This window comes from Syngnathus acus, chromosome 10 (genome assembly GCF_901709675.1).
Source record: "Syngnathus acus chromosome 10, fSynAcu1.2, whole genome shotgun sequence".
In the NCBI taxonomy this organism is placed as follows: Eukaryota; Metazoa; Chordata; class Actinopteri; order Syngnathiformes; family Syngnathidae; genus Syngnathus; species Syngnathus acus.
The window spans coordinates 21,179,708-21,205,326 of NC_051095.1; the positions used below are offsets into that span (position 1 = coordinate 21,179,708).

A 25,619-nucleotide genomic window follows, 5' to 3' on the forward strand; every position below is an offset into this window, starting at 1 on the left:
TGATTGTCCCCGTTGCACGGTGCCTGCAGCGGTCGCTGCTACTCCCACAGGCCATGATTAATGTGAGTGGAACCATGTTCCTCTTTTGGTTGGCACATTCTTCGAGAAGCCACGGGGGACTCTGTAAGGGACTGATTCAGCACAGACGCTCCTTCGTCCACCCATGGCAATTGTTTTGAGAATCTTCAAGGATGGGGCACATTAGCGGGGTATTAATGTCACGCAGGGATGGACTAACACAAGCTACAGGATAGCAGCTGATAAGGCCTGCCTCAGTGGGAGTACTTGGAAATACCTGCACGGTTTTATCTTTACTGGGCAGCCTGCTGCACTGATGGAGGTTATGGGGCCTGTCCACAACTCATAGAACACACAATCATGCTTTGTAATTTGCATGTGTGCACACTTGCAAGCAAGCATATTAGGTCCACTGGATGTACGTGTCAACATGTTGTCAAGCGAAAATAACATTTGTGGCATTTTGACTTCTTATTCTATAGAAGCATTTATTTTTATTTATATCATAAAGGAAATAGCATTTGATTTCAAATCATGATTTTGTTGTTTTGAATGAGAATTACCTCTTTTTTTATTATAGTATTTTCACATGTGACCCTTATTAATCTTGATGAATAGATATTTGACTCATTGAAACATTTATTTAGGAGCTCTATTTGAGTACCCCAAGTCATATAAGAAATGTGCTCAAAAGTTCAATGTCTAGTCTCAGGGCGAATTATTCCGAATTAAGAACTATAATGTACTATCCAGTTATTTTCCGCACTATAAGAAGCACCGGATTATAAGGCGCACCTTCAATGATTGGCCCATTTTAAAACTTTGGCCATATACAAGATATATACATTTGGCCCGCGGGCCGGACTTTGGACACGCCTGCTGTAGTGGCTCAATATTGGTCCATACATAAGGCGCACCTGATTATAAGGCGCACCGTCGGCTTTTGAGAAAATTTGAGGTTTTTAGGTGCGCCTTATAGTTAATTATATTAATTATAATTTCAGTACACCTCCAGTTTATAAACGTTGGCTTCACGTCAATGAGACTTAACCAAAAAAAGTTCCAAAGTCATTAATCTGCAGTGAACACTAAAATAGACGAGTCAAGGCTGCGATTTACAGCACAGTTTAAAATAGAGAGCTGCTACGTAGCAAGGTTATAAGAGTCCTCTTGTAAGAAAAATTGATTTCACAGTTTCCACTCACAGATTTGCAATTGCTGAACCATTCAAAGTTGACTTCCACTATAGACACCACTTTGAGTACGAATGAAATGGCAAAAAAAGATTTGACTGTTCAATACAAAGTACACACACTTCAACCTCACAACTTCCCAATAAGGAGGAAATGATGAAGTGATTATCAGCATTGCACGTCAATGAATGTGCCTTTTCGTGCAAATCCTGTGTAATTGAGATTCGCAACAGGTATATTTACCCTGGTATAAATGTCAAGTAAATTGGATACATTTGACTGAACTAGCAATCAGCAAGAGAGTCAGGATTAAGTAACTTGATTCACAAAATCATATGAATATCTGTGGCAAAGATGGCTGTAGTTTCTTTCCTTCTACTAGAATTATCTCAGGACCTGTTATGTTTTACAAGCTCAGACCATGTTTGTTTTTTATTCTAGAATAATGTTTGGATTTCTATGTTGTGTTTCCTCAGTGAAATATTTATTAGGACTTGGCTGGATCTGCCTGCACAAGGGCAAGACACTAGGAGAGCAGAGAACAGTGGAACGGTAATAGTTCTAAAAGAATGTCACCGTCACAGTGACAAGACGTGGCATTAGAGCGTGCTTGCTCCTCTGTTCGGTGTGAAACAACACGCAACAGACAATCTCCAACAATGCCGGCCAGATCCATCATCTTTGCGTCGCAGCCGACTTCCTGTCTTCATTTGAGCCCAGGCCTGACTGGGTGATGAATGTCTCCCATGCACTCACTCGTCTGTCCTTCGTCCTCTTGGGTTCACCCGCCTTCCCCCACCATCCTTCTATTCTGTCCCCGTCTTTGTCGCGCCTTCGCTCCTCTTTCTCCCGAGTAACTGATAAAAATAGAGCTTCATAAATCATGCATCTTCTCTCACAGCCAAAGCGAATGAGCGGCAGAAAAAGAGAGAATGAAAGAACGAGTGTAATGTTCAGAGTGAGATGTACAGAGTGAAGTGGATGACATCAAACTCCGGGAGAAGGGTGGCAAGTTGACAGCGGGATAGATTGGAGCTGCAGGGCTCTTGGCTGCCCTCTCTTTTCTCTCGGAACAGGTGGATTCATACTGGATTTGTGCCAGGAGGAAGAAATGAACATTAACATGCTGGGGGAGAAGGCCGCCAGACTTATGATGGTCACCACCACGCCAGCAGAGTCCATGTTTAAAGTGTTGACAGACGACACGCATCTCTCACTACTGTGCTCAGTCAATCTGTCTATCACTGCGGGTAACAGCTCTGAGAGCTTCCCTAGAGGGCAGGTTAAGTGAGAGACTTGAAATCACATGAAACCACCAAACAAGGCACCATGGGAGGGCTTTTTTGAAACTACGAAGCATATTTAAAGAGGAAGATTATTTTTTTCTTTGCAAGATAGATGTCAAAGTCAGGCATATAGCTTGAAATAATGTGTTCAGTATTTGCTATGCTTTAGTCTTACAAATAATTTGACGTGTTTAAACTTGATTTCTTTGAGTTTGAAATGAGTTAAACCTAGACCGGGGCTCTCATTCACAAACTAAAACGTATACACATTTAGGGTTTCATGCAAAACCTTTTCATTCAGCATTTCAAAGAAACAATTTTCTGGGTCTTAAAAGATCAACTTTCAATGTTGCACTCTTCCAAGTTATACATATCTTATCTTTCCTGATCTGTCGTGGACCCATATTACTGATTTCTGTGTCTCTGTATCTCATCTCTGAGGCTCTGCTTAGTCCTCAGTACCTCCAGTGACGACTGGTCAGCTGACGTGAGGCACTGGGCAGTTGCGTAGGTAGTGCGAGACAATTTAAAGATTTAAAAACAAACAGAAAAGTCTCAAAACAAACTCTAAGATTAAAGATTAAAGTCCCAATGATCGTCACACACACACCTGGGTGTGGTGAAATTTGTCCTCTGCATTTAACCCATCCCCGTGTGATTTTAATCCATCCCCTGGGGGAGAGGGGAGCAGTGAGCAGCAGCGGTGCCGCGCTCGGGAATCAGTTGGTGATCTAACCCCCCAATTCCAAGCAGGGAGGCAATGGGTCCCATTTTTATAGTCTTTGGTATGACCCGGCCGGGGTTTGAACCCACAGCCTTCCAGTCTCAGGGCGGACACTCTACCACTAGGCCACTGAGCTGGTCGAGTACTGAGATGTACAGAAGGCCAGAATAGGAGGTATAGGTGCCTCCTATGAGCACCAGTTTGGAAGCAAGCCAACTGGAAATACTTGAGGGAGGACTGGCTGACTACAAAATAAAGTGTATTACTGTAATCCAGCCCAGATGTAACGAAGGTATGGATTGCTGTTTCTAAGCAATGTTAAGAAAATAAGAGCCTTTACCTTAGCCAGCTGCCTAAAATGGGAAAAAATGATTTAACAACAGCACCAACTTGTCAGTCCAATTTAAAACCACTGTCCGATTTAAAACCAATGTCAGAGACTTTTGGCTTTAGATAAGGCATCAGGGGTCCCAAGCCAGCAGGGAGGGATGTACATGGGCCACTGGGACCATGAATTCTGTTTTCTTTTCATTAGAATTCAAGAAATTCAGTGCCATCCAAAACCCTTATGTCCTTCAGACAGGACATAAATGTCATTGATGAGAAAGCATCCTTTTTATTCAGTAATGAATGTCATCCGCATCTAAGTGGAAAAAAAATACCACATTTTCCATTGGCAGCAAATACACTGAAAATAGAAGGGGCCCCATAATTGAGCCCTGCAGAACACCATACAACAGTGGGGCAGAGCGCATCTTAGAGCAACCATGGATAACACAAATTCTGTCAGCCAAACAGGATCATCATCACTTTAGTGCACTACCACTTGAGCCAACAGAATAGTGTGGGTCCACCATATCGAAGGCTGCAATCAGTCTCCAGTGTCATCTGTCATTAAAAACATTAAAAATTAAAATTTAATAACAAAAATTAATAACACGACTGACACTGGGTTATGCGTGAGCTTAAAGTGTTTTGTTATGTCCATCCAGGAAAGCTTTCAACCGTATGTGCATCACTTTTTCCAGACCTTTTTAAATAAAAGGCAGATTGAAAATGGGTCTCACTATTACAATACTTGATGACATTTTGAAGAACTCGGTAGCAAGTATTAGACATCACAGACAGTTTGGATTCTTAAGGCCATTTTCTGCTGTACCAAATTGCCTTGACACGGCTGTACATGGCTCTATTGCCTCATCCTCAATTTGAAGTTGAAAGGTGAAACTTTTTTAAGCGTTGTTATTTCTCCAGTGACATTTTGGAGACAAAACTAGCAGTATGAGAAACAATGCTGCTGACCTTCAACTGACATCCCTGAGCAAGGCGTGTCTCAGCAAGATTACACTGGAACACTAACCCACTCAGGCACATGCACGACCTTGTCACAAAAAGGAGCAACATACTGACATAGCAGCCATAATCCTATATAGTGGAACCGGTCTGAGCCATGAACACAAATTAAAATCATCCGTGGTGACTGGAACTGCAATGGTATTTAATTTTAAATGGCGATCCTGCACAGAGAGAGTGAAAGAACATCAGCGATTTGAGGATGCGAAGCAAGTGAGGTCAACCTGTGAATTAATAAGTGATGGCTTGTGAGTAGAAACCCAGTCACTGTGGGGATTCCGGGTGTGAGAGTGAAAAGTTCACCAGATATACAAGAGCAAACACACATCAGGCTCTGTCGCTCTGGCAGAAAAATGCCTCCATTTTTCATGAGCACTTCTCCCTGACTTCACTCGTGGTCCTCGAACAAACCTGACGCTTTCATTGCAGCAGTAACCGCAAATGACGGGTCACTGCTATTGGGACGGCTTTTACTGCTGGAAAAAAAAAGGAAATGCTTGTTAAAACAATGTTCTCTGACACTTTTATACATTCGCTTTATGGCTCGGAAAACGCTGCTTTTAAAACTGCTAATATACTCTCACCTACACACTTTATATAGAGAGCTGAAAGTTCTTTTTCGGAATGCACCTCTACGAATAATAATGCTCACTTTCTTAACATTTATCACGGAAATAAAATACACCACTAGAATAGTTTTTAAAGCTCTGTCCGACAATGCTGTCTTGTTATGGATGTCCGTGGTTGAGGAGCCAAGCGCGGGGAAGCTGGAAGGCAAGGCAGGAGTCCTCTCAAAAAAGGGAATTTAAGATCAATAGAACAAAAAGGCAGACAAGGCCCGGGATGATTCAAAATTGCTAAATTAACACAAGTCCAAAGATTCAAAGTAACAAACGCATAAGACTACACATCATTTGACTTAATGACTAACTGGAACTGAGACAGTAAATATAATGAACCGACAAACCCTAATCCAAAACCAAAAACAAATAATGATGAATGAAGAGGACTGTGTATAAAACAAAATGTGTGTATTTCCGTTCAGAAGGTGGTGTTTTTTCCATGCTCATCATTTCGGGGAGAGGCGAGCCACACCATGAACTGGTCGCCAGTCAATTGCAGGGCACATATTAAGTATTCATTAAGTCTTTATGGAGTATTCAATTATTAACATAACATGCATTTGAAAAAGCATGCAATCATAGGAAGAACATTGAAACCTCCACACAGAAAGGATTGAGCCAAGAATTGAACACAGAACACAGAATCGACAAGGTGAGTATACTAAGTGAAAAGGTGAACTGGTGTGTCTGTACTCTAATAAAAGATTTTTACCTCACAGCCATTGAGACTCACAGTAAAATTATTGTTTCCCTCATAAAATCTGGAGTTGTTAATTCCAATTGATGGTATTTTGTTGTTTCTTTTCTGTGCGTGCGTGTCTGCATGCATGTGTGACTCACCACACTGCTGAGACGGCTGCGCGCATTTACTGCGTGTTTGAGAGCCAGTTTAATGATAGCCGGAAGTCTGAGGACAACCGCCTCCATGTCCTGCTCGCCGCTCATGGCCGCTGCCAGCTTCCCCAATCCGTCCACGTAGGTCTTCCAGTGAGGTTGCACCTCGGCTGCTCCCCCCAGGCAGCTGTGCATCACTGCTTGGCAGAAGCCTCTGCAGACTGGCGGCCCAATCATGCCTTGACAGTGCGGACAGTACCACAGTCTCATCAAGGCTCGGCTACAGTCCCGACCGGGTCTCAGGTGGTCAGTGGTATTGACAACCTCGATGCCCAGGTTCAACGCCTGAAGAAAGACTCGTGTTGCAAGGAGGGAGCGGGACAAACGAGTCATCATCATTTTGGGATAAGGGCCAAAGGCTCCCGAGTCCTTCCAGGCCTCTCTGACACACTCCTCGGACAAAGACCCGCTGCCCCCGAGCAAGCGGCGGTATGTCATGTGAAAAAGGCGGCCGTAGAGCACTGCCACCATGTGATCCACTGTGGAGTCTGAGCCCAGGATGTAGAGAGACATGTCCAGGAAGAGCTGCCCGACCGAGCTCTGGGCTCCACCTCCGAGAGCAGGGAACTCCGACTTGAGCATAGCCAGTGTAGCGTTTCGACCATGACGCAGCACCAAGTCAAAAGCCTCTGCAAGACAAGCAAACAGCAACAAGGGGTGATTACTGTAGTAAATAGAGGCTGCTACGCTTTGTGAAACCTGGGACTAAATTAAAGTAAGCACACTTGTGCAGGAGCTGCTATCGACCACAGCTCACGCCCAGGCACTCACACGCAAACTCACAATGGCGCAAGCCAACCCCTTTTATTTATGTATGTATGTATGTATGTATGTATGTATTCATTCATTCATTCGTTCGTTCATTCGTTCATTCGTTCATTCATTCATTCATTCATTCATTCATTCGTTCATTCATTCATTCTTTAATGGTCTGTCTGGATCCCACATTTTTACCAGTTGCAGATGGACCATCCACATGATTCTTATTTTTGTACGTGTGGCCCAAATAGTCCATCACAGGTATAACAAATATATGTAAGCTTTTTTGTTTGGTGTACTTTCCTTATCAGAGGTCTAACATTCTTTATTTAACTGAGGGCAAAATCAAATTCAATCCAATAACTGGATACAAAACGCAAAAAGGAACTCACAGTGACGAAATGAGTGTATTCCTATAATACTGTCATAGAGAGTGCACAAGGAGCAAGGCAAGTGACGAAGGAAAATAATCATTGGTATTTTGAGGCTCAAAGAGTCAATGTCTTATCTCCAAGATGCAACAGGAGATGAAGGTTCTCTCAATGCAGCCAGCAGCCATGGTATGAAAGGACAATAACAGCAGGGATTTAGAGCACTATTACTAAACTTTGCGGGGGAGCTGCGAATCAGTGCAATGAAGCTTTTACCTGTGGAGAGGCAAGTGATGCTGAAGTTATACCCCCACGGGTCCACTACACCTCCATTTTGAATGATAACTCCAGCTTCTTGGTGCAGGGAATTGCTAGTGGTTTCTTTGCTTGATCAGTGTGCCATTTCATCTGCTATTTTTAATGTCTGATTTCACGGGAGATATACTTGATTGGAAGCTTTTAGTCTTGTCTTTATTTTGCATCAAGTGATGCTCTAAAAAGTCCTCTGAGACAGTTGCACAGCAAAATGCTCTGACAATCTTTCTCACTAGTGCAAAGCAAAATGGGCTTTACTGTGAACTTTTTTTTTTTTTACCCAATAAGGATATGCGACATCACACAACTATGCATACCTGCTTTGCTGTGAATAAGAGCTATAAATTAGCCCCTGTATAAGATCTTTGAGAAGGGAATCAGTGGGCATGTAAATTCACCCAGTAATCCATTGACACAGTGAAAGTCACTACCAGTGTAGTCACTGTATATACCATGAATAAACGTAACAATATGAATAAAGTCTTATAAGGCATTTCATTTTTTTAGAACAGTTGTAATAAGAGGTCTTCATCAAGCCATGGTGAGCACAGACTCTCGATTAACTGTCTGAGATTTGAAAACCCGCTTAGACATTTCATCTCTATTCAATCGATAGGTCACAAGGTGTTTTTCTCTTGAGCTTTTAAAGGAGAGATATTGGGCTTTGTCTTAACAACGGCTCTCTGACATGCTGCACACTGCACAGCCATTTTAGATCATCATGATTGTACGGCTACCATGACTTCCGTTAGTAAAAAAAAAAAATCAAAATAAATAAAATAAAGAGTTGACCCTGCCCTCAAACATTTTAATGTAACGTAAAATCCAATAAAATTGTGACTAGAATCATAGGATTAACATGTTCAATCTAAAAAAAATTGTAAGTGCATTGAGGGAAATCTGATCTTTTTGCTCATCATAAACAGATTTCTTTGGAAATTGCTATATGGTTTAATTGCCAACAGAATTCTTTCTGCATGTTCTTGGGAAAATCAAAACATTTACACCATCGTCATTATCTCAGTTTAGATCACGATACACACGGCTCTGTGCATGGAGGACAGGTGCAGGGTTTAGCTGCTGCTTGTCCAGACTCAGCTGGAACAGGCTCCAACTCATCCATGACACAGATGGGGATAAGCAGTGTAGAAAAGGGATGGATAATCAAATATATATTTGGTTTGTGCCAGCCTGGTGTTTGTTGTCTTTGTTTGAGACAGGCTGCCTTGAAGACACACAAACACACACACCGTAAATAATAACTGCCTTTCATCGTTTTCTCTCAAAGAGACTCTGTGTGCATTGTTCACACTTAAAATGGGCTTTTTCTAGGGTAGCTATGGTGTGATATGAGAGTTGCGTAGATTTTTACTGATGACTTGAAGTTGATGTTAGGAAGTATTCAGTGGTTATTGTGATAACACAATGCTTCAGGAGAAAGGGAGGCAAACATGGCGTTACCACCTTTGTATTTAACAAAATGGTTTGATTAAAGAGTTTTAAGAATAGTGAGCTTACATATTTAGACTGCAACTACACCAGAGAGATACAATACCTTCCCCGGTGATCACTCGGAAGACAAGATAAAGAGGATGAGAGAACCTTGAACGATAAATGTGGTGCTGAGCTGTGCATCCACCTCAAGTGTATTAGCTTCTTCTATCCTTTGTTTCTTCTTATGGTCTTCTAATACCACTGCTACCTATGATAGCTCATTCAGCACAAAGAGAAGAGGCACTTTGTAAAGTTCTGGAGAAAGACTAGAGGGCTTGTGATAAATGCAATTCAATGTAAGCAGCCAGGGTCATGGTAAGAAACACCGCAAGCCCATTTCCTGCGCATGCTGCTGTTTTTTTTCCCCCTTCATCTGTGAAAGCCTTTGTGGGATCAGGTGTCCTCTAATGGAGGGAGAGGGCCTGTATGTCAGAGACCTGTGACACTCTGGATGCGACTGTCGGGGGGTTGAGAACACACATTAGCAAAGCAGTAGCCACAGATGGATAGCTACAGGGACACAATTAGAATTAGCTGTAACATTTGTCAGTGTCACAGATGGAGGCAAGCTGGCTGGCCGATTGTCCTCTGAGACTGAGAGCTTTGCACAGACACGAGAAAAAACAACAAGAATGAAATATCTCTTCCTCATTAGCCTCAGCCCTCCAAATTCCAAGGTATTCAAATAAACATCAAGATTTTTAAAACTGTAGCCAAATGCTGGCAAAAAGGTTCAGTGAGAGGACAAGCAACTGGGGTGGAGGACTCAAGCAAGGACATGCGAGAAAGACTGGCGTTTTAATCTTACAATTTGCTTTGCATTCCTGTCCTCTCAATTTCACAACATTTCCTTTAAGCATGAAAATACAGATCACACTCAAAGCTCTGCAGAGGGCACTGCCACCAGTGTTATATTTCAATCTTGTTAGCGTCTCACGAGACAGATCTTCTTTCCGAGTTGGTCATGTCATTATCCAAAAGCCACCTCAAAGCTGTGCACATTAAGATGATCAAATGCAGAGACACCCCTTCATTTTGTCATCAAAAAAATGAAAGTGACACGAAACAGGCTTTGCATATAATCTATGAACGTCCTGTCGTTGAACGTCTTCGATGTTCATGGAGCCATCACATTGCTTGTCAAATAAATCAGCAGCGGGGCTCGTAGCAGTCAAGACTGGCTGACCACTGTCTGTGGTTGTCTGCAACGGCAGACTCGCTCTGAACTGTGTCTCATCAATCTTCTCACCATCCTCCCATGATACGGGTGTGAGGAAAACATCAATAAATAACCACAACAATGAGACTAATCCATTGGGCTGATGGAGTGTCACCTCTAGACGCCATAGAGACAGATGTACAAGTTGCAACCACCTGCTTCTGATAATAAAATATTGCATCTGGACTAGCTGTCATATTAAAAAACTGCGCATGTTCCACCCCCCCCCCCCCCCCCCCCTACCAATTCCACCAAAGGAGGGTGATTATGGCTATGATAGTGGAAAAGAGAGAAAAATTAGATGACCACCAAGGAAGTGGAAATGGAAATTGTTAAAACATAGGTAAAAATGTGAAGGGATTGGCCATCCCAAATACAGGCAGTAGACTCCCACCACAAATTTGTCAAAAATTTCCAACACCCTTCATTAAAGTTGAGGATAAGAACTCAATTGTATTTTTTATATTTTACTGTATCCAGCAGTTAAATTTTAGGATGTGTAATTATTAAAATATTCATCAGTGCATAATATATAATAGAGGTTTTATATTTCAGAACCTTCCGTTATTTCCTACAGGGGCATTGGGTTTTTATGGTCTGTAAAACAACGGTGGTTTTTGCAAAGGATAAAGTGCTTGAGTTGACAAAAAGTTCTTGAAAAACTACAGCCAATTTAAATTTATGAGTTGAATGAATGAATATATTCTCAGCTCAAATGCCAATTAGAATCCACCCGTCCATCTATTTTCTATAATCCCAAAACATACCATGATGACACACACACATACGCACGCACGTCGATTTGAAGAAATGGTATGACTATAAAAAAGACATTTGCGGTTGATTGATTAAGCAATAATCTGTTTCTCTAGACAATTTTTTCTTAGGTGGGCCTGAACAACTTGTTCCAGGTAATCTGAGATCTGATCACCTGACAAGCTGCTCCAATGGGATGGGCCCGGGTGCCCACGGCTTTTAGAGGTGGCGGGTGGGGGGAGTAAAGCAGAGTCGGGTGAGCTGATTCCAGGAACCACACAGACAGGATGTTGCTAACGCCCAGATAGCATCACCAGTAGACCGTGAGGGCCAATGGACAGCGGGGTGGAAATGAGATTTGTATTAGGTTACTCCATCTGTCCTTCACGGCATACGTAGACCAATAAACGTCACCACAAAAAAATCCCACAGAGCACAACGGTAGCCAGGTGGCGACAGTGTGGGGCAACATTTGGCACACCGTAATGTGAGAGCTAGCTAGGACTCATGTCTAAGGATGAGAGACAGTCATGCACCAGATCATTCATGAAAAAGTGGGAAAAGTTTTCCCTGAAAACCAGACCAAATGCAGTGGAACCGCAAAGCTACAATCTAACTTTCACGTTCCACTGTACTTTGTAGTTGTCTTACCGCATTCATTCTCTGGGCCATTTACATTTAGTCTGCTCTAAAAGGCAACCGAGAAAATATACTACAAATGTAAATCGATGATTGGTTTGAGAAGCCCATTTCCCATGATGACCCGCATCTCTTCCAAGTTGGAACCGGAGCATCCAGAAACCAATAGTGCTGATTCCAAATATACCGGTCTGCTTCCTCGCTTTCAATATTTCTAACTTTCACTATTGACTCCATCGGTCTGTGGCGCTGCGGTGCTTGTCGAGGTCAAAAGGGCCGACCAGCAGGCTCTGACAGAGGACAGGCTACTGCAGTGCAAAGGACACAGTGGGGTGGAGAGGACGCAAGGGCAAAAGCAAAGCCAGCAAAGGGCCAGAGGGTAGAAGGACTGTTTTAGTATGATCTTGCCAAAAAAAGAAACCTTGAGGAAGTCTTTGAAGCTGCATTCAAAGGCAGCAAGAGTCAAGCAGTGCCAAAGCTGCAAGACACACAAGACACTTCTTGGCAAACCACATTGACAGTGTCATTGACAGACACAACTTCCGTCTCAGGACCCCTACCAATCTAGAAATGGATCCTTATGTTAATCCAATAATCAGTGGTAGGAAGTATCAAGGCCTGTACATTCGGTTTTTAGGGATTTGAACTTGAATATACGATATTTTCCTTTTACTCCTTACATTTGAAAAGAGATATCTGAAGTTTGTACTCCTTACGGGTCCGTTACTTTTTTCAACCTCCAAATCCATTGATTGATTAGGATTTCAGGATCACTTTATGTTGTTGTTTTGTAATGGTGTTGTAAAAGTTAATTATTTTTTATGCACCAATTCAAGAGTCAGTTACTTTTATATGTTATGCAGTTCCAGGGCTGCATTTTAAAGGTGGTGGATTAAAAAGACTTATGTAGCCCATCCCCAGGGAAGGCAATTAAAGATTACATGCAATGAACAAGCAAGATCAAGTGGTCCACTTCAAATCAAGTAGCCACACTGTGTTTTTCCAATATGCATCTGAGAGGAGGTCCTGTGGCGTTGGATGAAGAAGCTCCCACACATGCACCCACTCACATGCGCAAGACCACATTAGCAAAGAAATTTATTTTTTTAGATCATAAACATGCACTGACATTTCATCAAGCGCTTGAGTGTTATTTCTGTTTTGACGCGAAGTGTGGAGGACATAAGTGAGAACTCGTCTAAGTTAGAAACAAGGGCAACAAGATGACATGTTATTGAAGTTCTTCAAACAGATGGGTGCACAGTGTGAAAGACACTGAGCGAGAGGAACAAGGACTGTGAACGATGAGGAGATCCAGCAAGAGTGTCACTGAGATAGCAGCTGCCTTTGTTATATACACCAAGGAGGTGATGTTCTCATCATTCTCTTCCCCTGTCAGTAGGATGTCACATACGTAAACTACTGGTGAGATACACTCCAATGACACATTTTCTGTGCTAACTTAGGAAATGTTTCTTTTTCCTAATCATTAAACGTTATGCAAAGAAACATACAAATACTGTTTGTTTGTTTTTTAAATCAAATACTTCCACGTCTTAAAAGACTCAAGGGAAGAGAAAGAGCAGCAGACAAGTAATCAATCTTGATTAACCCACTCTAGTATCAGTGGGCAAGTGAGAGACTTTAGTTACCGTCTCTGAATGCACCTTCAATGAATGGCCCATTTTAAAACTTTGTCCTTATATAAGGCGCACCGGACTATAAGGCTCACCATTAATGCATCATGTCAGATTTTTAATCCAAATCAAATCATTCTTCATTTTATCGTTTTTATTTCAACTTCAGACGCAACAAATTACTTTATAATCACAAAATAATGATCCATAGTCTTTTTGATTCATGATGCATAGTCTTCAGCGGGCCACTTATGATTGATTTCATGACACAATGCTTCGGGCCAGTTTAAATTTAGGAATTTGGTCCATATATAAGGCGCACCGGACTATAAGGCGCACTGTCGGCCTTTTAGGTGCACCTTGTAGTCCGGAAAATACGGTACTGTGAGCTGTTGCTCCTGATTCCATCCAAATGAGAATAAAAATCAACGATTACCCGACAACAAAACTGTTGATGAATTATCAACAATGCACTCATTAGCTTGTCCCTAATGCCTTGTGGTGTTTATTATTATGTGTATGCTTATAATCAAAATCAAGAGAAACATTTCTACATACTTTGCCCCTTAATGAATACTACAAGCTGAATTGAATAAAAAAGAATAGGAGACTTTCTTGCTCTTTTAATGATTAATAGAAAGCCACTAGAGCTCCTCTGGCCTCATACATTCTCAGTCCAAGTACATGTCATCAGATTAAATTAGTTGGCACTCGTATTAGTCCAAGTCTACACGCTCATACATGACGTCATGGGAAAAAAAATTCTAATTGTCTTTTTGCTTGTAGAATTGGTGTGAGAATATATAATAGAGCTGGTTCCTCCCTAATGGGATTTGTACTAATGATAAGTGTACGACCGCAATTCGCAGGAAGTCCATTCATTAACTTTTTTTAACCGGCAGTAGGGAGAGGTTTTTAGATTAAACTTAGAAATCTTAGAAATTTCACTCTTGAAGCGCCACTCTCATGTCATATACGTAACACAGTTTTACTTTACCTGGTCCAAAAAGAAAAGGCGACAGCTGTCTGAAGTAGTGTGAAATGGAAATGGCAGCCACGCCAGCTCCAACACTTCACAAGACAAAGAACACAGCACTGAACTGTTATTTAAAGTGTAAATTGAAATCTTGATGAGAACAAAGCATGCTTGGAACCCAAGAAGAGAAAGGAGCAAAGTAGCAGTATAAATGGCTCATTTAAAATTAATTTGCTCATGGTCCTCATCTGAAGAGAAAATCCAACATTCCAAACATCCCAAATCAAGATGACACTCCTTTTTATATTAGTTGTAATTTTTTGTTTTGTCTTTTGTGTACCACAACTGGTGGAGCAAGCAAATTTAAGTGAGCAGTGAGTATATTTGACCAAAAAAACATGCTCAGTTGCACTCACTTCAAAAGAACTCTCTTGTGTAACAATCAATTTGAAGCTAAGCTCTCTGTGATCCTGTCATTAAACGCGCTAATAGCATTAAAGCACAGCAAGCGCAGCAATGAGACGCCCATTTCTAAAATTCACCTGCTGCAAACATTACAGCATATTAGTCTCTGACTGACATTTAAAGCCAGAATAGACTTAAAGAGGAGCAGAAGGCTGGTGGAAGCCTCCCACACAGACAGTTGAGAGGCAATAAACTACAATGTGCAGTGCAATGAGAGCTTCGCTTAGCACTGTCTCTCTGCTTTCGGTCTGCAGACGTTTGAGTATGCAAGTGGCCCCAGATCTGTCGTTCTGCAGCCCTTAACAGGGCATCCATTCGTTTTCAACCGCTTATCCTGGTCAGGGTCTCGTGTGGGCTGGAGCCTATCACGACTGACTTTGGGTGACAGGCAGACTCCACCCTGGTCTGCACAAATTGAGAATGTGGCATTGATTTGGCACATGATTAAAAGTCACCAACGTGGACCTGACTAGGAAGCTTGTTTAAAGTTCAATTTCAGTCAAAATATACACCATACAACGCAAAAGGAATTTGTGATTCCTCCCGGCCAATCCATTAAGAATGGTAATGAAAACAATCAACATATAAATATATCGTCATTTCCGGACTATAGGCCGCTACTCTTTACACAAGCTTTGAACCCTGCAACTTATAGTCCGGTGTGGCTTATCTACTACTCTATTTCATAATTTTTATGATATTGTAAGATTTGTTTTGGTATTACAGGTAATAGAAATGAGGACATTTTATTTTATAAACTTGTAGCTTAAAGTCCCATGCAATTTACATATATATGAAAAAAAAAAAGATTTTTAGCTGGTGCGCCTTATATTCAGGTGTGTCTTATAGTCCAGAAATTATGGTAATTAAATATAATCAAAGAAATGTGTGCAATCATGAGTTTAAGTGTTATAAAAAAAAATTGAAAAATATTCTTTTGTTTAATTGTGAATTTGCCACAGTGTCCAATCATTGCAGGAATGAAATTAGCACAAAACTGACTATTTGATTTATTAACTTTATTTCTTCAAATCAACCTATTGCAAACTGTGGGTTAGGACTGAAAATGAATTAATTTTCAACTGGGTAGACTGTTTTCAAACCCTTATATTCAAGTAATTCGTAGGGTGCCCACTTCCATACTGTCAAAATGCTCAATTAATGAAGTGATTTGTGTAATTTTCACTGATTTCACTCTTAATGAACCAGCTCAGGGGGAAGCTGCTGTCGTACGGCAAATCCAAACATGTCATCTTTCATATTGAAAGAAGCTGGCCTAATTTGCACCAAAATCAGCAAAACAGAAGAGTGTTGTACTAAAATGCCTGAAAATGCATTTGGCTTGGGTACTGTGACTGTAGCAACAAACATCAAAGCGTGTTTTTAAACCTCTTTAGAGGGTGGCTCAACACATTGCATTTGATGAAGATTGTCATTACAGCAGGCAACATAGTCTGTCGTTTGGGAATAATGAATTCATTTGGGAGGGGGGGGATGTTGCTGTGCAATTTAGTGTGACAGAGAGGATCAGGATTAGCAGACAATAGTAGCGCAAAAATAGCAATGAGGGAATTGGAAACATTTTACTGGATTTTATGAATGACGATTGTACTTGTAGGTTTTAGACAAGGCAAGATTTTAACCCCAGTCACTGACAAGCTGCTCATACATGAGCCAGCACAAAAGTGTTGTTTTATTTGAATTTATTGTGCCCATTTTCCAACTCTTCAAGGGGAATTTACTATAGATGATACATACAAAGAAGTAGACCACCCACACCAAGTCCTTACAGCCTTTTGCTCTTGATACTTGTTTCCAAAGCAACTAAGACCCTGTGGTCAGGGGGAAAATAGCATGCATGTTTACAAGTACAGCTTTTTAGTTAACCTCCCACTCCCACAATATGTGCTACGCGAATGATAGCTGGGAGGTTCCTCAACATGCACTGGTTATGTGCAACTCTGGATAAATTAAAAAAAAAAAAAAAAGGGATGAGTTGCAGGTACAGGTTCGTAAGAATGCCAGTCGCGCCACCATAAAATGTCTTTTCTTTTCATGGGTAACATTGTTTATTTTACTGAAAATAAAACCTCTTGGGTTTGTTAATGTCGTTATTGTCATGATATTTTTAAAAATGCACATATTTCACTTGTGCAACACTATTACCAAGCCTCTAATTGATAAACAAGAAATAACATTTGCGCAGTGGACCTTGTAAACGTATTAATTAGGAGTGCTATTGATCTTAATGATTGAAATGTAGATGAGCCAATTATTACACAAACTATGATTGAAAAACAGGACAATGACAGTTGGCAAGCATGCAGAAAGCTGGGACCTAAACAGACTCATATATTCCGGCTGAGGAATTGAAATCCTGGCTGGGTGATGAAATCCCAGATAGATTTTTTTTTTTCTTTTGATCCCCAAAAGAGGATGGCAAGTCAACCACCCAAAAGCAATTTGTTTCCATCAAGCACCATGGAAAGAGCACCATTTTTTAGCACCCTCACAACCATTTGCTCCCAAAAATTGAAATAATAACAGCTTCTTCTATTCAAAAAGATCACTTCTGCAAAGTGAGTGTTCTCATGAATCGAAGCTCTGTTTACCTTATTAGCCAAAGTTTATGGATAAACAACTTAATTGAGCGATACTGCACAGCGTGAAGGCGCTCCCCCACCTGCGCTATAAATAGGTGAAAGGTAAGAAAATCAGTTGCATGATAGGAGGGTAACTGAAAAGTCTTTGTTGTTTCTGTGGGGGATATGAAACAAACACCTATGCCACTTTGGTGATTGAGGTGTACCCCTGCCGTCTACACCCACTTGTTTTTCACCGCTTCTTCACAAACCCTCTCATCCCAAAAGTGACTCACTGGCTTGTAACACACACACACACACACACATGCATGCACGCTCGCACGCATGCACACACTGATATAACCTTGTACTCTGACACACATCAGCCGAACGGGTTCTACACATGTATTAATATAACTGTCTAGAGTTTCAGTGCCCGCACGTACAATATGTCCTAAAGCCAACGGTACATCCTGCAGCACTGCCTCCCATTCGACAGGATTAATTATTCTCTCCTGCCTATGATCCCGGGAGTGTCTGAGCCATGTTAGCTGGCCTCTGCCTTTAGCTGGTGGGCGCGCAAAGATGGCAGGACTTACCCATTCATCACTGTGACTTTGGCAAGGGGAACGGGAGGAATAGGGGCGGCGTGGGCGAGTTAGACAAGGCTGGTGCAGAAATGAAGGTGAGCAAAAGGTGGTGGGCGAAGGTGATGGGAAAAGTTGTGGCTTGAGACCCTCATTAAAAATTCAATGTTGGTCCAGATTGTAAAGTAAGGACAACTGTGATGATTCTAAGCAGATGTTAGGACAGGGGTCAAGAGGGATTTGGGGCTGTGGAGGGAAAAAGAGGATGAAATGGAGATGTTGGAATAAATTACAAACTTGGCCTCATGTCATCTCTTGCCTTTTGACAACCACTCCTGTAATATTCTTGCAACGTCTTTTCATTTGAATTTTTTATTTTATTTCACATGAATGTGTGTGGATGAAAGAAGAAAGGATTTAGGGGTTGGAGGATTATAAATGGGGACGAAAGGGAAGCATGCACACATGGTTAGACCAGGTCTAATTCATGTAGATTTGTGTGCGTATGCACATGTGTGTTATGTGTATGTGCTTATGCGTGCATTTGTGTTGCTGTGATCAAACCAGGATTTTGTCAGGGTGTTTATAAAGGTAAAGGTAAAGACCCAATGATTGTCACACACACATCTAGGTGTGGTGAAATTTGTCTCTGCATTTAACCCATCCCCGAAGGGAGCAGTGAGCAGCAGTGGTGCCGCGTCCGGGAATCATATGGTAATCTAACCCCCCAATTCCAACCCTTAATGCTGAGTGCCAAGCAGGGAGGCAATGGGTCCCATTTTTATAGTCTTTGGTATGACCCGGCCGGGCCTATGCGTGTCTCATTTCGTGTATTGGTGACTGAAACACACATTCTTCTAAACTGGAATGTCGTGTGTGTGTGTGTGTGTGTGTGTGTGTGTGTGTGTGTGTGTGTGTGTGTGTGTGTGTGTGTGTGTGTGTGTGTGTGTGTGTGTGTGTGTGTGTGTGTGTGTGTGTGTGTGTGTGTGTGCGTGCGTGCGTGCATGCGTGTGTGTGTGTGTGTGTGTGTGTGTGTGTGTGTGTGGGGAGAGGGGGGGGATAGATGAGCGCCTTAAATAAAAAACACTTGGGTATAGACTGCAGCAGCCAAAGGCAGGACATAACAAGACTGTCCTTCAACTCTTGGGTCAAACAAATACACACACAGACACACACTCACACACACAATGCATTGGCGACAATGAAGAACATAGTAGCTGGAGAAAGCCAATGCAAAACTGTGACAGGGGTGTGAAATAATATTCCAGCTATTTTGTTGGAGTAAATCGATATTCAGCTACACTCTGAATAATAACTAAGGTCTAATTGGTTTGCAGAAATCTGAGAAGCCTCAAAATAGGGGGGGGTCACACAAGTACAACACAAAGCGAAAGAATATGGGGGGGTCCATGATTGTGAAAGAATTTTGGGGAATCCGTAGGCGCTGAAACGTAAATATGCTGGGGTCAACTGTAGTGGACAGTCCAGACCTGTCTTCCATTGAAAATGTGTGGATAGCAAAATACGACGACGGAGACCCCACACTGTTGAGCAACTGAAGATATACATTAAGCAATAATGGGAAAGAATTCTACTGCCAAAGTTTCATGCTTATTGAGTTTTGTTGAAAGCAAAGGCTCAGGGATAAACATGTCCCAGTCCCCACTTTTCAATCGTGTTTGTAAGCAGCAAATTAAAAAAAGACATCCTGAAAATATGTATATTTTGTTATTTTATTCATTGATCGTTCTGCTTTGTTTGAAACTCAGTTGGATTATCCAAAGACGAGGGCACCAGTGGTTACTTTTAAACAAGACCTCCCATGCAACAAAATGACAAGAATCTCAAAATGCTGTTTGTCACAGTGGGAAGAGGAATTCCATAGTCTGGGGGTTTAGGCTACAAAATGCTCTGTGGATATGATCACAAATACTGATACAGATCATATGAAGAGTAGCTGCTGTTTGATCTACCATCAGCTCATGGTTGAAATTCTTACCAAACTGTGCCCAGGTACTTGCAACAACCTAAAAACCACCTCATCTTTTGACTATTTAAATGGACTAACCCACTCAGAGACTAATTGGGGCACGGTGTTCATAAGAGTAGAAGTCCTACTGTAAAAAAAATGTATCACTTGATACCATCTATCTTCCAGGAAGCTAGCGGGGTAACGTTGGCTATGTAAAGGTGTGTTCTCCATCATAACCCTATGCTAATTGGGCCAATCTGTTACCAACTTTGACATGTTTAATGTTTCGGGAGATGACCGATTATTGCAGCCTACACAAGTGTCTGTGACATCTAACCAGAGGCTACACCGCTTTGCATCATTAGCTTTGGCCTAGCTCGCATACCAATCACATGTCCCTACAGCATAATAGGCTAGCTGAGGTGGGAAAATGAAGGAAATGGATTTGTGTGTGCTCAGTCTCTTGATTTTGTCATTTATTCCTCTTAAACTTTTTTTTCTGAAATTTTAATGGATGAGGGCAGCTTAACTTTGATCCAAACGATACTATGTAGGAACTATTACTTTGAAAAAACCCTTTCGCTTGAATGCAATGTACCGTATTTTCCGCACTATAAGGCGCACCTAAAAACCTCCAATTTTCTCAAAAGCCGACAATGCGCCTTATAATCCGGTGCGCCTTATATATAGACCAATATTGAGCCACTACAGCAGGCATGTCCAAATATATGGATTTATATATGGACAAAGTTTTAAAATGGGCCATTCATTGAAGGTGCGCCTTATAATCCGGTGCGCCTTATATAGGGACAAAGTTTTAAAATGGGCCATTCATTGAAGGTGTGTTTTATAATCCGGTGCGCCTTATAGTGTGGTAAATACGGTAGGTACAAGAACACTGCTGATTTGGTGGGATTTCCTAACCACCCCTTCAGCCAAAAAAATGAAAATACAGTGGAATGAGCTGGTTTCCGGATCAAAATGTTGCCTTTGTGGAACATATTACCAAATAGCTAATGTTTGAAGTAAACTTCACATATTATTATGAGTGAACTATTAACGGTATAAAACCAATTTCATGTTGAAAGAACTTTTTTTTATTTAAAAAAAATATAAACATCTAAAAAGCATTTTAAAAAGGCCATTCTAAAATGTGTGTTACAAAGTAGATATAAAAATACTGGGAACTACATTTGAAAACTAAGGATGTGTAAAATTTCCTTCAGAAATCATGCAAAAATGATTCTCATTGTTGATGGCTTCAACTCTCATCTGGATCATCTAAAAATCCTTCATTCTTTACGCACAAGGATAAAGTTAGCCATTGGTAGGAGTGAGAAGAATTTAATAGTGACCTTGGTGACTGATCTGAATGTATGCTTTGTTCACGCAAAGGAAATTCTGCTGCATCATTTAATTCATCTTGTTCTTCTTGCAGAATTGTGTCACAAATAAGTGGAAGCTATAACAAAACACACTTCTGAAGGTCTTTGCGTGGCGTGATATTCTGTATGATGATGGTTTGCACGCACAAGGAGAGCATACAACGCCACACAAACGTTAGTTTGAATAGTACAAGCTCAGGTGTGTTGGGCTTTCAAGGCTGCCAGAAATTCAAATGTGGGTGTTGTTTGCGATAAGAGGGTGGGGCCTAGAACAGCTTGGAAACAAATCATATAACAAACATCCCTACGCATGTTGTGTTGAATGTTAACCGGCCTGAAGTAGGTGTCGGGCTGCAGCCCACATGCGGTGACCCATTTTCCCCAGTAAGAGGTAGCAATCAGCAGCACAGCCGCTGGGTGCCAGAGGCGAGCGTACGCCGTCCCAGCGGACACGGCGCTATTAAAGCTCAGGAAATACAATCATGACAAGTCCAGAGGCTAAATGTAAGAGTCGGCAACAGCACAACAGAGGAGTTTGGTCCTTTTTAAGTCCAACCAGCACCCCCTACCCGCGCTTAAACGTGTTTGAGCTGCTTGGAGATCTGATCAAAGACTCTTGTGCACCTACTGAGGAGCTGTTGGTGTGCTGCACACCATCCAGAACGAAAGAATGAAAGCAAACGAGTTTTCTCGACCGTTTTTCCGACCAAGAGATATTTCTGGGGGAGATTACCCGATCGGGCTTTGTGAAGCCAGGGGGAGGTTGGTGGCTTCCAGTACACAGAAATGAGTGGGTTAAATGGAGAGACTGGATGAAAGGAAGGAGGCGAGGAGGGACGAGTCAAGATGAGAGGTCGCGGCCAAGTGGGAGAACAGACTGACAGATATGGAAATGAAGTCAAGAGGGAGACAGAGATACCAAGTTTTCCTTCACTTCCTCTTTGTATTTACCCTTCAAAAAGGGAGAGAGCGCAGCCTAATAAAACATTTATCATTCCGGGAAAGCGCTTTAATGTCTTTGGCATTAAAAGGCTGGAAGGAGGGAACGAGAGATGAAAAGAGAGAGAGAGAGGGGGGTGTAACGTGGATAGTGGTGAAAGGTGGAGGAGTGGCAGGGCACATGCAAACACACACACAAGTGGGAACAGAGAATAAATTATGTCTGAAGATCAGGATAGGCGCTGACAAATAATTTATCAGAAGACAAAGAACATTTTTTATGGCAATTACTTCGGCTTGATTTATGAGGAAGATACTCAATTAAATTAATCTTGATTCCAAATACAGTGTGTGCAAAATTGAAAGTGCGATTTTGCTGTTGATAAAATACTCGAGATCCAGGAAAGTTAAAACATTAGAATATACAGCACAACGGCTTGCGTAAGCTGACTTGTATTCAAAGCAGCTGAAACTCCAGAAGTAAACACCATACACATCAATTCTTATCAAAGCTGATGTTGTTTGACTTGTTGTACGTTTCATTAATTCAAGTGGTTCCTTTTACACTTGAGCAACAGTTCAAGTTGAAAAACAGACAGAGAGAGAACGTGTCAGTCAGTCTGAACAAAATTAAAAGAAAATACACCAGAATAACTCACGTAAAATGCAGTAATTACATGAAGAACATTGATTTACCTTGTAGTATATATCAAATGCACTATATAGATAAAGCTGCTTTGCCTTGCCTGGAAGACGACGACTCTATAATCGTGTCTGCGCACCACCCGTTTGATGCCACAAGGATGTGATGTTCTTATCATTATTCCACCTGAGTACATAGTATATGTGCGTCTTGTGTCAAAGAGTTTTGCTGACTTTGTGTACAACAGTGAAGTTCTCACCACACAGCTCTGATTGCACAACGTGGCAGGCCAGTGTCATGTCTTGATCAGGCCTCACCTGAGGCTTGAACACGACCGCCTGATCCACCCGCTAGCCAGAAGTCTTCCCTTGGGTGTGACTTCCAGGTGCAGCGCTGCCTGCTTGACAGTGGGCAGGACCGATAGAGGCACCAAGAGAGCAAGACTCAGTAAGAGGAGGTTAGTCAGGGTGCAAGTACGTGTGTCTGTCTGAATCTTGCTTAAGTTTATCTGAGTGCAGACTGAAATGTGATGGGATCCTCATGGCACAGCCTGAGGTTAAGGCGGATATATCATGACTATTTTGACGGTCTCTATCAGATAAACCACCAATAAATCTTTTATCAGCCTATTTATGAAAATGTGCCTGTGATCAGCTCAAAGAAGAGAGCTGAAGAGTCTTGCATGAGGCAAGGAGAACAATCTGGCAAAGAGTTGCTGTGTCCAAATTCACAGGCTGCGTCCTCCAAGGCCAGTTTGTAGGCTGGGACCTTCGCAGCCCTGGAAGCTCCACAAATAAGCCGTGGCTAATTTGGACAGGAGGAATAGCTGCATACAAATTAATAGGCAGCGTTCTTCAACGCACAATATGGCGACGACATGAAGTCATTGCCAGCGCGACAAGACCGCACCGCCAGTGTCCAAAATCACGCAACCTTCGAATCTGGCCTCGTTTCTATGGAGATGGACGGTGGGTTAAGGCTATGAAAATGGCTTCATTGTCTCTCTCTTCTACGCTTTCCTATCCTCTTTTCGACATTTAATACGTGGAACCACCTGAATATGCTCTAATTGGCCAAGCAACAACATCGTCAAAGTAAATGCTCCACCGAAAGCTTGGGCAGTGTCAAATGCATAACTGTAGAAGAGAGCAGAGCACTGTGAGCATCACTAAAGTTTGCTACGAAGCTGCCGTCACAAATAGCTTTTCTAATAACGGTGTGAAAAAAAACAAGTGAAATAAAAATACTTAAGTGTTACCCATGCAACAAATCTGAACAAATGGCATGTTTACAAATGGCAATATATGAACCAGAAACCTAATTTATATATGTAAATATTGGTCAATGCACAAATTCCAAAGCACACACAACCTTGGATTTGAGTGCTTCAGTTCTTTGGTTCTATTTTTGACACCAACTGGCAGTTGTGTTTATATGTAAATAAATTATTTAAAGTAATAATAATCAACACGCCTGTCACCATGGAAACAAAGGCCGGTTTCAAGGCTGCATTCGTGTGTCATGTGACGTGCTGCCGAGTCACGCCGGAAGTGACGTCATGCAGCCTAATAACAGAAAAGATAATGGAACCAACCGGTGACAATATAAAACATGTTTAAGGATGGCATCTTTTCCGCATCACTTTTTCACACTTTATAAGAATTCCATCCTCTTACAGTTTTTCCTCAGCTGCTTTGGTACATTTCTCAGATCAGAATTCAAATGTGTGTTTCTTCAAATAAATTTTACAAATAACAAAACATCATGGTTCCCATGCAAAAAAACAAAATGTTCTCTCTCAAAATCCTCAATACACCTCTCAGAACCAAATGTCACCATTGAACATGTCAGTGCCATCAAAATGACAAATTTTTGTGTACAGATAAAGCAGTCAAACTAGCTATGTCAATATACTAGTAGGGATGTTCTGATGTAAACGATAGCTAAAGTATGGATGGCAATTAATAATTTCGATATTAAATTACAACTTATAGAAGAGACTGGACAAGATTCACTTTAACATTTTTTACTGATTATATTGTAATTTATTGACAAACCATGTAAAAAAAAAAAGACAGCAAAGCCTACAGTCAATAAATTAATATTTGTCAGGATTTTTTGTTTTGTTTTGCAGCAGCTTACTTTGATTTAGTACAGGTTATTATTACCATCATTATATATGCAAAAATTACTTCAGGTATTTCAAAACAAACGACATGCAGCGCCAGTAGTCATCAATCTATGGGAAAGAAAAGATAAACAACAACAAAAAAACATGCCTTTCGACTTCACTCTCTGTTCCAGCCTTCGGGAATTACTGTCTAGAGAAAGAGAATGTTCTTTTTCTCTTTTAATAAATTCCCCATTTGGCATTCTATTTCAAAATTCATTCTTTTAAACAAGATGCTACCTCTCTCTGAATGTAATGGTTTATTTACTTTCTGTTGAAGGCCAAACTAACCGCATACAACTTATCAAACTAAGCTACATCCATGGTGCATAACAAAGCCACCATAACTTTGTTGAACATCAACAGTCAGTGATTTGGGAGCTCCTGTTGTTTATCACAATAAAGGATCGTCTTGGAACTACAAGTAATTTCGCTTCTATGCTATGAACTATTTTCACGAATGTGTAAATCAAAGCAAATATTTGGTGCATGCCAAACACAGCTCAACTTCTAATAAAAGAGAATACAGCTTCCAGGCGGCAGGGACCTCCAGTCTCATCACGAATGAGACTTGGATTTCACATTTTAGTTTTTTTTTAGATATAGTATTTTCCTACCT

At 41.3% G+C, this 25,619-nt stretch overlaps 1 protein-coding gene across 1 annotated transcript in view; it reads right to left on the reverse strand.

Annotated features, from left to right (window-relative positions):
* The window catches only part of gpc3 (glypican 3), an 89,153-nt gene that overhangs the window by 41,344 nt on the left and 22,190 nt on the right, over positions 1 to 25,619 (reverse strand). The window contains exon 3 of the mRNA XM_037260667.1: positions 6,038 to 6,720. Within this exon, the coding sequence (XP_037116562.1) occupies positions 6,038 to 6,720 (683 nt within the window). The remainder of the gene's footprint in view (positions 1 to 6,037; positions 6,721 to 25,619) is intronic.